This window comes from Gastrolobium bilobum, unplaced genomic scaffold (assembly GCF_033153095.1).
Source record: "Gastrolobium bilobum isolate Gb01-03AN ecotype WA unplaced genomic scaffold, APGP_CSIRO_Gbil_v1 utg865, whole genome shotgun sequence".
Lineage (NCBI taxonomy): Eukaryota > Viridiplantae > Streptophyta > Magnoliopsida > Fabales > Fabaceae > Gastrolobium > Gastrolobium bilobum.
In genome coordinates, this window is record NW_026896338.1 from 54,663 (window position 1) to 68,215 (window position 13,553).

Genomic DNA, 13,553 nt, shown 5'->3' on the forward strand with positions numbered 1-13,553 from the left:
CTTACAAATCAAAGTCGTTGATTTTTTTTGATCTAATGGTTCTCAGATGAAGTATCAAAATTCAAATTTGACGTCGAAAGATTTATATATATATATATATATATATATATATATATATATGTGACATAAATTTATATCATTTTAAGAGAGAGATAAAAATAAAATAATATTTTTTATTCAAAATTTAAATTAAAAAAGAACCACCCACTTTCTCTCCCATGATTTTTATTTTTTGTGTTTATCTCTCTCATAAAATGGCATAACTTATGTCATTTAAAATGACAAACATCAAACCCCATATATATATATATATATATATGTTAGTATATCATTTAATTATTTTCTTAAATATTAATTATTATGGCATAGAGTTTTTTTTAATTAAAAAAGAAAAAAAGGAAAAAAAGGGGAAAAGGGTGTATAAATGGAGGGCGTGGGTTGAATGGAAGAAGGAAGAGAGGAAAAAGAGGAGAGTGAGGTGAGGGTAAAGGTAATGCAGCAGAGAGGGAGAGCAAATAACCGAAGATCCAGGAGTTTCACAAGGTCTCGCATCGCTATTGAAGGCAGTTAGCACACACGCTTTCATTTTATTACCCCTTTCTTTCACTGGCACCATTTTTTCTGCAATGGCTTCAGGTTAGTGCTCAGTTCTTTCACTCCTTATTCTTAATCGTATTCGCATTTCAATTTCAACTTTGTATCGGATTTGATTGTGCAGGTATGGATGAGCGTCATGTCCAGAAAACCTACTGGATTCAGCATTCCGCTGATTTGTCCGTCGAGGCAATGATGCTCGACTCCAACGCTTCAGATCTCGACAAGGAAGAAAGACCCGAGGTCCATTTCTCTCTCTTCCTTCCTCCAAACCCTTCTCTCTCTCTTTCTTTTATTCCATTCTATTTTTTATTATATATTTTTTTCTTTTAGAGATACTTTCTTTGTCAAAGTAAAGAAAATGTTAACAATTTTGTTTAATATACTTATGGTTGAGCTTGGCTTCTAATAGAAGATTAACAATAAAGTTCCTTTTATTCTTTTAATCTGAGACGTTGATTGGTGTTTTCATTAGCTGTAGTTTTGTTTAGACCAATCTTATGGCGTGTAAAAATAACAAGGGGAAAATGGGGTGGTAAAGTAGGGTTCCATTTTTCTATTTTGGGATAGATTATTCTTACTATATTTTTTGCTGTATTTGTCTATCACTCCAAAACACCATTAGATCACAATTTCAATAAGAGAGAAAGATAAATCTTAGTTAAGAGTATGATCTCATGTTTTAGAATAGTAAACAAAAGGTAGACAGAAAAAATGGTAGGTAGAATAACTTATCCCTTTTATTTTTTATTTTTTTCTTTTCCGTATTTTAAAAATCAGGTTGGATTTCTGAGCTTTTCAACTTAAACGAATACGAATGTCTCTTGGGTTATTTTAACATAACAGATCCCGCCTCAGTTACATAAAGAATAGGATCTTTGAATTGCAGAACCATTATGTTTCATAGTAGTTAATTGCGTGCAGTCCTTAGTCACTGTCAGTATAATTCCTTATTTATTTTATCCCGAGCTGTGTTCACCCCTTAATATTGGGTGTCAAGTATTCTTATTTTATTTTTTGAAATCTATTTATCCTTGCAAACTCATTGTTTGGTCTACTTCATTAAATTGTCATTTTGCACCGATGTTTTCTTAGCACATGCTCGTTCTAACAACTGTGATCCAAAAATTGATGCCGGCTAAATCTTGGACTAATGTGTGGCTTCTTGTACGTGTTTCCCTCATATATATATATATATATATATATATATATATATATATATATATATATATATATATATATATATAACTTATCGTTTCTCAAGTTGCTTGAGACAATGTTATCTCCGGCTACTAAATCATAACTGTACAAAGATGGATCAATGGTGATAAAAGAAGAGAGAGAGAAAGAGAATCGTAACCATTCAAAGGTGAATCAATTAATATAAGAAAATAAATAAACAAAACGATGTAGTTTTAGGATGACCGGAGATAAACTTATCTCAAGCAGTTTGAGAAATGTTTTTCCCATATATATATATATATATATATATATATATATATATATATATATATATTGGATGAAATATTCTTATACTAACCAATAACATAAAAAAGAATGAAATTTTCATCGATCTAGGCATTAAAATTTTACTATTCATCATATTGATCATTAACTCAAAATTTTGAGAAAACAAAAAGATTCAATAATGGTGTAATTAAATATTTCATATTTACATATATTTCAAAAGTATGTTTTATGCAATTTCCATGTGTATAAATGAAGTATAAAACAATTTTGCATTATTGTGAAATTTTATTAGTATGATTTACATAATAGGAACTTTCAATCAGAGAGAGGAGTTTGTGTGAGAATTATCCAAATCAAAAGTTATTTGATGACATAAGAGTGGTTTTAACTTGTATTGGTATCAATTGATCCCCCCCTGCCACACAACACACTCTGTGCAATTATAGTTTCACACTTTGATTTAATTTCTTAGTAGTATTTTAATTTGTTCTTGAAAGATAATTATATTACACTCTTTGCAAACATGAAAAATTTGCAGTTATGTTCACCCCTCAAGTCTATTTGTACTAGATTTGTTGGGTCAAACACAAAGTGCAATTGTTCAAGTATGGTTGAGTATGTTTCAAACCCAGTGGATTCTTTGTAATATCACTATACTTTTTTGTTAACACATTATTGTATTTGTAGTATTGTGTTCTGCCTTTTCCCCAATTTTGAAAATTTCCACGTTGCACTTTGGAATCCTACTTTTGTCTTTTCAGGAAAAGTACCCAATCCTTTTTCACATCATTTTTTTAGATCCGTCCTTTTTACATGTTCGTAAAATACGCTGCTTTGGAGTTCAATAAGCCGCTGAAGTAAATTCTCTCTTTTTCCTGTAGTCATACTTGTGATATTGGTTCTTTTCTTTCTCGGTTTCCCTTTTCTTTCTTTCCCCCCCCCCCCTTTTTTTTTTGTTTCTTTTGTAAATCTGAGTCAGTGCTTTTGCAACTCATCTATTTTTATTTACACAGGTACTTTCCCTATTACCAGCATATGAAGGAAAATCAGTTTTAGAGCTTGGAGCAGGTATTGGAAGATTCACTGGTGAATTGGCTAAGAACGCTGGTCAGTTGCTTGCAGTGGACTTCATTGAGAGTGCAATAAAGAAGGTCATTGCAATGTTCTACCATTCTGAAAATTGATATGGTTGATGCTTGTTATATATATATATATATATATATATATATATGTATATATATCCACTATGAAGTAACCCAAATCACTCATCTCCCTTGATGTTCTGCAGAATGAAAGCATCAATGGACACCACAAGAATGTCAAGTTCCTGTGTGCTGATGTCACATCTCCAAACTTGCATGTTTCTGAAGGATCAATTGATGTGATTTTCTCAAATTGGTTACTTATGTATCTTTCAGATAACGAGGTTAGTTATGTTTATTTTAGAGAATATAATTTCGAAATTTTCGTGATTTCGTTTTCAATTTAGGCATGTTGAAGTTAACAGGTTGTATGAACCCATGAGTAATGGCTCATGGTGTCATCCAATATCAAACAAGCTATAAATTATCAATTTCTATTTTGGAGTTGTAAAATTGAATTTCTTAAACATAGATGATTCAATGTTATGGTTTCTTTATTCATTGGTTCCTGGATTTGGCCTTTTTTCTTCAAGAATTGTAAGAACTAAGCAAAGATAACTTTCCATTTCCTTTCCAAGGAATTATTCTAATATCTTATGAAATTTTGTTTCATCAGTGATTGAATGTCAATTATTGGGAAAATTATAATGTATAATCCTTTCCCGAAAATCTTTTTTTTGAGGTTTTGGGAGATGCTGAGCAAGCTTGAGCTATCTATTGTCTATAATAGAATTTCAAGCAAGCGCCATTTAATTTTGAAAACTAATATTCCACTTCTTACTATTGTGGCTTCATATCATTACCAAAGGCTTTTATTTTCCCCTTGATGCTTCAGGTTGAGAATTTAGCAGAAAGGATGATCAAATGGTTGAAAGATGGTGGATATATATTCTTCAGAGAATCTTGTTTCCACCAATCTGGAGACTCAAAGAGAAAATACAACCCTACTCACTATAGGGAACCCAGTTTTTACACAAAGGTTTGTTCTTTGAATTGTAGTTATCTCTCTCCACCCCACACTCGCTAATCGGGTTTAATGGGGAGTGATTTTGTTTTTTTCTCTCCCTTAGCCTGTGCCAGATAATTGTTTCATTGAAAATGAGCTGACATCCACTTTATATTAAATAAAGCAACTTCAAAGTATAAAATTTGAAAAAACCACTCCGCATTAAATCTCGACTAACAAAGTTTTTTCCGAATTCGAAAGTGTGACCTTTCAATTACAAATGAGCGGCTTTACTCTGCTTTTTAAAATTTTAACTGAACTTATTTAATGGAAGTGTTTTGTGATGGTAAAGATGGACCTAAGGTCACGGATGCCTTTACCAAATTTTAGTATCTGATGTCTCATGTAAAATTATTTTCAGATTAAATTTTCTTTTTGGAAATGTTTACAAATTGAGTACTGATTAGGTTTGAAGTGCTGAGTTAACGTGAGTTTGTCTCACTTCAGTTTCATTAAAGGGATTTTTTTATGATAAAAAATATAATTTGGACTTTCTGGCAGCTCAAAACGAACTGGGCCAAAAAATGTCTTAATAGATGCAATTCCTGCTTGCAAGCAAAGTCCGAGTAGACATGACACTGAAACACGGTCTATTTTTTATGAGGCAAATAATACCTTATCTAAAACTTTGGTTTGATTTGTCATTTCCTTTTATATGCAGGTATTTAAAGAATGCTGTATGAGTGATCATACTGGCAATTCCTTTGAACTTTCTCTTGTGGGCTGTAAATGCATTGGAGCTTATGTTCGGAAGAAGAAGAATCAAAACCAGGTAATAAAAATGGCATTTCTATTTCTTGTAATTATTATCACTAATTTCAACTTATCTAATTGCTGACAATATATGTGTCCAATAATATCTCTGTTGCAGATTTGCTGGACATGGCAAAAAGTTAGGTCACAAGATGATAGGGGGTTCCAACGATTCTTAGATAGAGTTGAGTATAGCCGTAAGAGTATTCTACGATATGAGCGTGTGTATGGCCCAGGCTTTGTGAGCACTGGAGGACTTGGTATGCCTTCATATTTTCCTTTCTCCCCTTATATCCCATCATAGAGATATTTCCTTTTTCTTAAATTTGATATGGAAGAATGATCTTCCTTGACTGTCTGCAAGAATGATCTCCTCTTATCATTTACCCAGGCAATGGGATGGATGAAAGCTATAAATAACTGTTTAACTTGCTGTTAAGTGTTTTGCTCCATGATTTCGAGGTCTTGTGTTATGGCACCTCTTTTTTCCTTTAGGAACATGGCAATAGATTGCTTTTCGATTCATGAAAGAATGCATGTTTGGGCAAGAAAGAGATTGGCCAATATTTCCAACCTTTTCATTCTGAAGTGTAGTTTCATTGTCAGTAGCGGAGGATTGTAGTTGTTAGGGACTTGGGAGTGGGCGAGTGGCTACGGCTCCACTAATTTATTTTATATTACTTTTGGGATATATCATATATGAACATACATGTGCAATGTGGCTTTCGTCATTCTTAAGCTAGTTTATATGTTATCTAAGTTTTCATAGAAATATGTAACTGTACCTCTTTGAAAGTATATGGTATAATTGCTTTTATGTTTAATTTTTTTTTATAAAGTCAATTGTTATTTGCCTATTGAGATTTACATATCGTATTTATTTTCTAGTGTATATATATGTAGGGTTAGGATCATTTTATACCGGTATAAGTTATATTCTTAATCTTAATCGTTGATTTTATTTATATTAAACGGTTCTGATTTATTAAATATTTGAACCGTTAGATGCGAACAAATCAATGTTCAAGATTTGATATAAGACTCCTCAATTTTACACCGGTATAAGACAATATCATTTCCCATATATATAATTTGATATATATATCTCTTTGAGATAAAATTTGCTTATCACATTGATGTGGCTATTGGTTAAATATATTTAGTTTTTTTAATGATTAATTATATATCATTTACAATTACATCTAGTGTTAACGAAAGTTGTATGCTTATTTCAAAATATAATGTTAAAGCTTAAGTAAGAAATAATTGATGTATATTTTAAGGGAGAAGCTAGTGATAAGAAGAAATATGATATAAAGCAGTATCTTTACCCTTTGAAATTCCTATTTTTGATGCTCAAGGTAAATAATGAAACACGAGGATGAGCATTCTTCAAAGATGGTAAGAATTGAACCTAATAAATTTGACATTAATTCTTTAGAACATAGCTTGTAATGGCACAAACAAGTATGTACACATTGTTTGCCTCCCCAAACAGTTATTTCAGGATCCGCGACTGTTCTTTGTTACTTCATATTGATCTAATTATGATAATTTCTTATTCTTAGACTGCTTAATATATATCATACTTGGGGATTTCTTCTTTTTTCTTCCAAATAATCTATCGTCCTGATCGGAATCTTTAAGGTTAGGTGCTGTTTATTCATCGTTGTTGTTTATATGTTTCTAACCTTTGAGGTGCTTATTGCTTGGGCAGAAACAACAAAAGAATTTGTGACAAAGCTGGGACTAAAGCCTGGTCAGAAAGTACTGGATGTTGGTTGTGGTGTTGGGGGAGGTGATTTCTACATGGCTGAAAATTTTGATGTTGAGGTTGTTGGCATTGACCTCTCCATAAATATGATTTCTCTTGCTATTGAACGATCTATTGGTATGAAATACACGGTGGAATTTGACTGTGCGGATTGCTCTAAAAAAAGATATCCGGAGAAGACATTTGATGTAATTTACTCTCGTGATGCAATGTTACACATCCAAGTAAGGAACTATCCTTTGTTTTTTTTCTTGATTAAATTTTGTATTTTATTAGAACTAAGCTTTATATCATTGAATGGATAACTTTAACCCGATAGGTGTATGCAACTGTAACTGTAAGTATGTAGGTTATTTATTCAAGGGACCATGACGTATGTTATCACGTGATATTCTGAGGAGGAACAAAATTATGTTCAGCAATTTAGAAAATATATTAGGCCTGTGACATCAAATATATGGTTTTCTCCCTCTTGTTCTAGATTTTGATTTGATCATTCTTTTTGTTGGGCAATGCCAAACTTTTTTATACCTTTAGTTGATTAAATATTTTAATGCGTCTTATTTACTTTTCTTTTGTCTTATTTATTTTTTTGTTTTCATCAATCTTTTCTTTTTATTTGGTTTAAGGGATTGCTCACCCCAACTAGTTTGGGATAATGCAAAGTTTTTTACCTTTTACTTCTGACATTTGTTTTCTGCAATTTACTCTGGATTAATACAGGAGAAACCAACATTATTCAGATCATTGTACAAATGGTTGAAGCCTGGAGGTAAACTTCTAATTACTGATTACTGCAAAAGTGCTGAAAGTCCATCTTTAGAATTTGCTGAGTACATTAAGAAAGGAGGATATTATATCCATGAATTGAAAGCATATGAGCAGGTATGGTTGCCTTTGCTATTAGTGACTTCATCTGGCTTCTCTTTCATTCATTATTTGAGTTAACATTTCTTTTGCATGACATCCGCAGATGCTCAAGAGTGCTGGATTTGATGATGTCATTGCTGAGGATCGATCTGATCTGGTTTGTCTGACACTTTGCTTGGCATTTGCATTATTTATTTTTCTTCTAGAATTCTAATAACTTTATTACTTGTTTGGTTCAGTTCGTGAAAACATTAAAGCAGGAGTTAAAAGCCCTTGAGAACAAGAAGGACGATTTTATTCATGACTTCAGTGAGGTGGGTTTCTCATGTTTTTAAGATGACTCCTTTGATACTTAATTTCAGGAATTTGCTTCTCTTAATTTAAAAGCATTCATTACTATTGCTTTCAGGAAGACTACAATGAAGTTGTCCAAAGATGGAAGGCAAAGCAGATCAGGGGTGAATCTGGAGAGCAGGTCTGGGGCTTGTTCATTGCCTCGAAAAAATGACATGCTTTTGTTCTTGTCATATTCCTTGTTCTACCTATATTGAGTCCCGTGTGAACGGAGTTTTCCAAATAATAGTTTGAATAATTATCCATTTATTAGTAGTGTCTTGGACAAAAAAGTTCATGTTTTGAATACGATGACCCGTGAAGAGGAGGAGCATGCTCTTCCATTTGAATAAGATGCTAACTTGGCATTATTGCTTCCATGCTAAAATTCTATTTCAATATCCTGTTTTTGCTTGGTTTGACATATTTGGTATGTTTGGCGTAACGATTGTTCTCATTTTCCCCAGTTGGAACATTGAGAAGAAAACACTTCATCCTCAATATTGCTCTATATTTGGTATGTTTGTCATAACGATTGTTCTCCTCGTTCCCCCACTAAAACAAAATTTTGCCCTTTCCCTTATTAAAAAAATTAAGGAAAAAATGTGTCATTTTAAACAACAAAGTTGTGTTATTTCTTAGATACAAAGAGATGAAAAAAATAACGGTGTCTGACTTATATCTTTTTGTGTTTATGAAATGATACAACTTTACGTTGTTTAAAATTATACATCCTTTTCCAAAAACTAAATAAGTTTGAAGTCACTTTTCCTTCTTCCCTTTCTCCCCTTTACTAATTATCTAAAGATAGCAGTGACTTCTTGTAGGCTTTTTAAATGTGCCGTCAAGATTAATGCTTTAGAAAAATTACGACAATTTGGACACAATCTTTAATAATGTTAAAAAAATATATTCTAATTTTGAATAATACCAAAGTTTTGGACCGTGAAGAAGTTGCATGAAATCTTTTCATATGAAGAAATGTAGCATAAACGCAAAAATTGAATCTAATAAAGTTTAAGGAAAGGAGGTTTTCCCATTCTAAAACCAGAGTATGAAAAACTATCGGCATTTAATTGAATTCAAGACTCTAGTCCTGACGCAATTCAATCCTACTAGTTAAAGTAACCTTAACGGGTAAACTAATACATGTTATTTCTCATTAATTTCCAGAGGTTAAGCATCGCAGCTCTATCTTCTTCTTCTCGCTAAATGATTTTAAAGTGATGTTATTTTTCTGTTGTGTATAAAGAACGAAGACATAAATGAAGTTAGGATACTGCTAATGCTGTAATGCAGATAAAACGAATGCAACTATATAATCGCTATGGCACAAAAGCTGGACACCTTCTTCACGGGTCATAGTGTATGATTTTTCTTTTTACTAATAGCTACCAAACTCTTGTGGACATATTAACCATCTGGGCTCAAGGATAACGAAAACTTTATCGTTACACATTTTAATTAATAGCTACTTCAACAGTAGTTCACTCAGAAGCCAAAACCCAATGGTTCAAACTTCCTAATTTCTGCTTTCCACTATTGAAGGTAAGTTTCGTCTATATACATTCCAATGCCAGTGGAATGTGTCGCTGCACCAAAAAAACTTCTCCTTTGAAAGGAAAGGAGAAGTTGTTTACCCATATATATTTCTCCTATTACATAGAAGTTACCCTCTTCCACATAAACAAGGAATGGTACTGCAAGAAAGTTAATAGTTTCTTTCGGACAAACTATTAACCCTATATATATATATATATATATATATATATATATATATATATATATAGGGTAAGTATCCGTTTATAAAAAAAATTATAAATTTTTATAAATTATATTATGTATTCTTGAAAATACATAGCGTAATCTAGTGTATTTTTAGATTATATATATATATATATATATAATTTTTATTAATTTCATGTTAAAAGAGATAAGTTATCTCATATCATAGAGATAAACTTGTGGGCTCCACCACCTAAAAAATAAAAATAAAAGAAAAGAAAAAGGTGACACATTTATCGAATGATGTGTAGGAGAAAAACTTATCACATGTTTTTCCTATATATATATATAGGAGAAGTTTTTTTGGTGCAGCTCACACACTCTATTAGCATTGAAATGTGTAATATTTTTTTTTTTTTTCCAAAACAACCAATGGACCCATCAAAAAAAAACTTCTCCTTTGAAAGGAGAAGTTGTTTACCCTATATATATATGGGAAAAGTGTGTATAATTTTGAAGGACGTAAAGTTGTGTCATTTTAAGAGAGAGAAAGAGATAGATAAAGGAGGAGAGAGAGTTGACAAAAAAAAAAAGTTGTGGGTCCCACCTCTTTGTGAGAGTGAAAGGATGTAAGTTGTGTAATTTAAAAGTATAGACACTTTTCCCTATATATATATAGGGTTTTATAAGAGTTATGTTGTAGGAAAAGTGATTGTGTTATGTTATAGAGATTCGTTTTGCGTGCCAGAGTTTTTTTTTTTTTTTGCTGCGGGCCCCACAAAATGTTGTGTGTGTAGGAAAATTTTTGTGGTCATGTTAAATGATAGATGATAAACCCATATATATATGGGTTTTATATATATCATGTTGTAGGAAACTTACAATGTCATGTTACTCTCACAAAAAGTGATGGCCCCACCTTGTTTTATTTTTTCTTCTTTTTTTTTAAGTGGGACCCACATCAAATGTATTAGATTAACATGACACTACAAGTTTCCTACAACATGACATATATAAAACCCTATATATATATATATATAACAAAATCTATCTTTTTTGTTTTTGTTAATATGCAAGTTTCCAATATATATAAAATTTTGTCTTTATATTTTAGAAGTTTATAACTTGATTGATATAATTTTAAAAATTTCTAACAAAACTATTTCTTTGTTTTTGTTAGTATGTAAGTTCCAATATTGAATTCTTGTATTTTTAAAATTTCTAATTAAATATTTATTATTGAGGACTGTAACAGAATTAACAGTTATTAAAACAAAACTCAATTATAAACTCTTTTTTTTTTTTTGGAAAAAAGGAAATTAAAACAAAAACACAACAAAAAGAAACTAGGCACAAAGCCTAGACCAGTGAACACCTATAGTGTCACCATACAGACTATCAATACAACCTGACGGTGGACAATCAAATTCCTGAATTACCCAAGAGTAAGAGGCTAGAAAGTCCGCTACTCTATTTCCTTCACGGTGAATGTGAGACATATAAATCTGCCAATCTCGCTGCATCAAATTTCGAATACGATTCACCAAATTAGCCGCAGGGTAATCATGGTGGCACCCATTTGTAATGAGCTGTTGAGCTGAAAGAGAATCTCCTTCGAGCCAAACTTGCCTAAAACCTCTATCCCAAGCTAGCTCCAAACCAACCAAGCAAGCCCATAACTCAGCATGCAAAACTGTACAGGTGTGTTCATTACCGCAAGTCACCTGTGAAGAGATTGATAGGAAGATTCGAAATTTTGTTTGGGGTTCATCTCCACACTCTAGACGTTCTCATCTTGTGGCCTGGAAGCAGATTTGCATGGATAAAAAAAATGGAGGCCTTGGACTGCGGAGTATGAGGGAAATGAACTCAGCATTTATCATGAAGGTTGGGTTCAACCTCGTAGCTCATCCAGATGCCTTGTGGTCAAAGTTCTTACGTGCTAAGTACAATGTGGAGGCAGGCATGACACCAATTATTCATGCTCCAAACAGCAGCTCCCAGCTTTGGAAGGGAATTTCGTGTCATTGGAATATTATAATGGATCATAGTCGGGTGCAGTTAGGCAATGGTCAGTCCACTATGTTCTGGCTTGATAGCTGGCTGCCCGATTGTGGTCCTTTGATCTCATATACAGGTTCTCAGTTTTCTATTAGTGATACTCTTCAGAAGGTGGTGGACTACGTGGATGAATTGGGGCAATGGAAATGGAATTCTCTTCGACAATTGCTTCCAGATTCTGTGCTGCATCGATTTATGAATTTTCTTCCTCCTTCTAGTCAAGATGGCCAGGATCATTTAATTTGGAATGGAACGACAGATGGCAAGTTTACTGTTAAGTCAGCATATGCAATATTAGCCATCAAAGATACTACAATCCAATAGTTTCCTTGGGAAAGTGTTTGGAGATGGCAGGGGCCAGAAAGAATTCGCTTTTTTCTTTGGTTAATGGCAGGGGTGAAGCTGATGACTAATGTTTGTAGACTCCGCCGTCATATGGCTCTTTCAGATCCGTGTCCTAGATGTAATCAGTCTAGTGAAACTATCCTTCATACTATTCGCGATTGTCCACAATCAAAGGAAGTATGGTGCATGATAATGCCTCATATAAATCAGCGTGAATTTTTCAACCTCAACCTGCACAATTGGATCATTTCTAATTTAGACAGCTCAAAGGATTGGGGGATGGGGTCGGACTGGCCTCTTTTATTTGGAATCTTAGCCTGGAAAATTTGGAAATGTAGGAATTCTTGGGTTTTTGAAGGTGATCGCCAGAATGCTTATTCACTTATCCGTTCAGCAATTGGTTTCAGAGATAGAGTCGCTCTTGCAGCTAACCCTGTTTTTGGAGCGGGCAATCAACCAAGGAATCGAATAGAGAGATTGGTTGCTTGGTGTTGTCCTCCTGTGGATTGGGTTAAGCTTAATGTTGATGGTGCATGTGATGCTAATGTTATTAGGACTGGGTGTGGAGGAGTTTTTCGCGATGCCTCAGGAACTTGGATCGTCGGATTCTGTAAAAATTTAACTCAATTATAAACTTTAAAATGTAGAAATCTAATTAAAAATTCCTAAATAAATAGCACAGGAATTGACATAGCTTGAAACTATAAACTTCAAACTTGAACAGTGAAGTAACTGGACACCGCCGTTCGATGCGTAGTGCCTGTTGGTTTTAGATTTTTTGTTTTTTTGGTTTAGTATTTGTTCAAGGAATATGGAGTTGTCATTTTAAGTAAAAAAAAAAATATAAATAATGAAAATTATGAAAGAGAAAGTATGTAATTTTTTAAAGAAATTTAAAATTTAAATAAAAAATATTAAGTTGTGTCTTTTTTTCTATTAGAATAACACAATTATATATTATTTAAAAGGATAATTTTTTTTAAGTACAATTTTGTTTTAGATTTTGACAGTGATAAAAGTAGGGGTGTCAAAACGGGTTGACACAACACGAATACATCAACACTAACACGACACGAATTTTTATTCGTGTCAAAATCTTCAACACTGACACGATACGAATTTTTTGCGGGTTGACGCGACACGTCACGAATAACGCGCAAAATAGGGGTCAAAACGGTAATTGACAAAAAAATGGTTTAAAATTAAAAAATAATAAAAATAAAATAATTAAAAAAAATATGGGTCGACACGAACACGAATACCTCAACACGAACACGACACAAATTTTTTACATGTCATTTTTTCTAACACGAACACGACACAAGTTTTTTATGGGTCAACCTGAATACAAATTTTGGTGTCGTGTCGCGGGTCGACCCACGTGTCATAACCATAAATAAAATAACGTTTGTGACGGTGGTATGCTTTCTCCGTTTGAAAAAAGACATGGCGTCACTTGGAATTAATTTTAGTGAAATTG

General features: G+C 32.7%; 1 protein-coding gene across 1 annotated transcript; it reads left to right on the forward strand.

The window, feature by feature from the left end:
* Window positions 1–462: 462 nt before the first annotated feature.
* LOC133299224 (phosphoethanolamine N-methyltransferase-like) lies at window positions 463–8,404 on the forward strand. Its single transcript, XM_061498658.1, has 12 exons — window positions 463–636; window positions 719–837; window positions 3,078–3,215; window positions 3,353–3,490; window positions 4,042–4,185; window positions 4,874–4,984; window positions 5,084–5,225; window positions 6,683–6,963; window positions 7,463–7,624; window positions 7,713–7,766; window positions 7,849–7,923; window positions 8,019–8,404. Exons 1-12 carry the CDS (start codon window positions 627–629, stop codon window positions 8,115–8,117), a joined length of 1,473 nt encoding a protein of 490 aa, XP_061354642.1. The 5' UTR covers window positions 463–626; the 3' UTR covers window positions 8,118–8,404.
* Window positions 8,405–13,553: the final 5,149 nt, after the last annotated feature.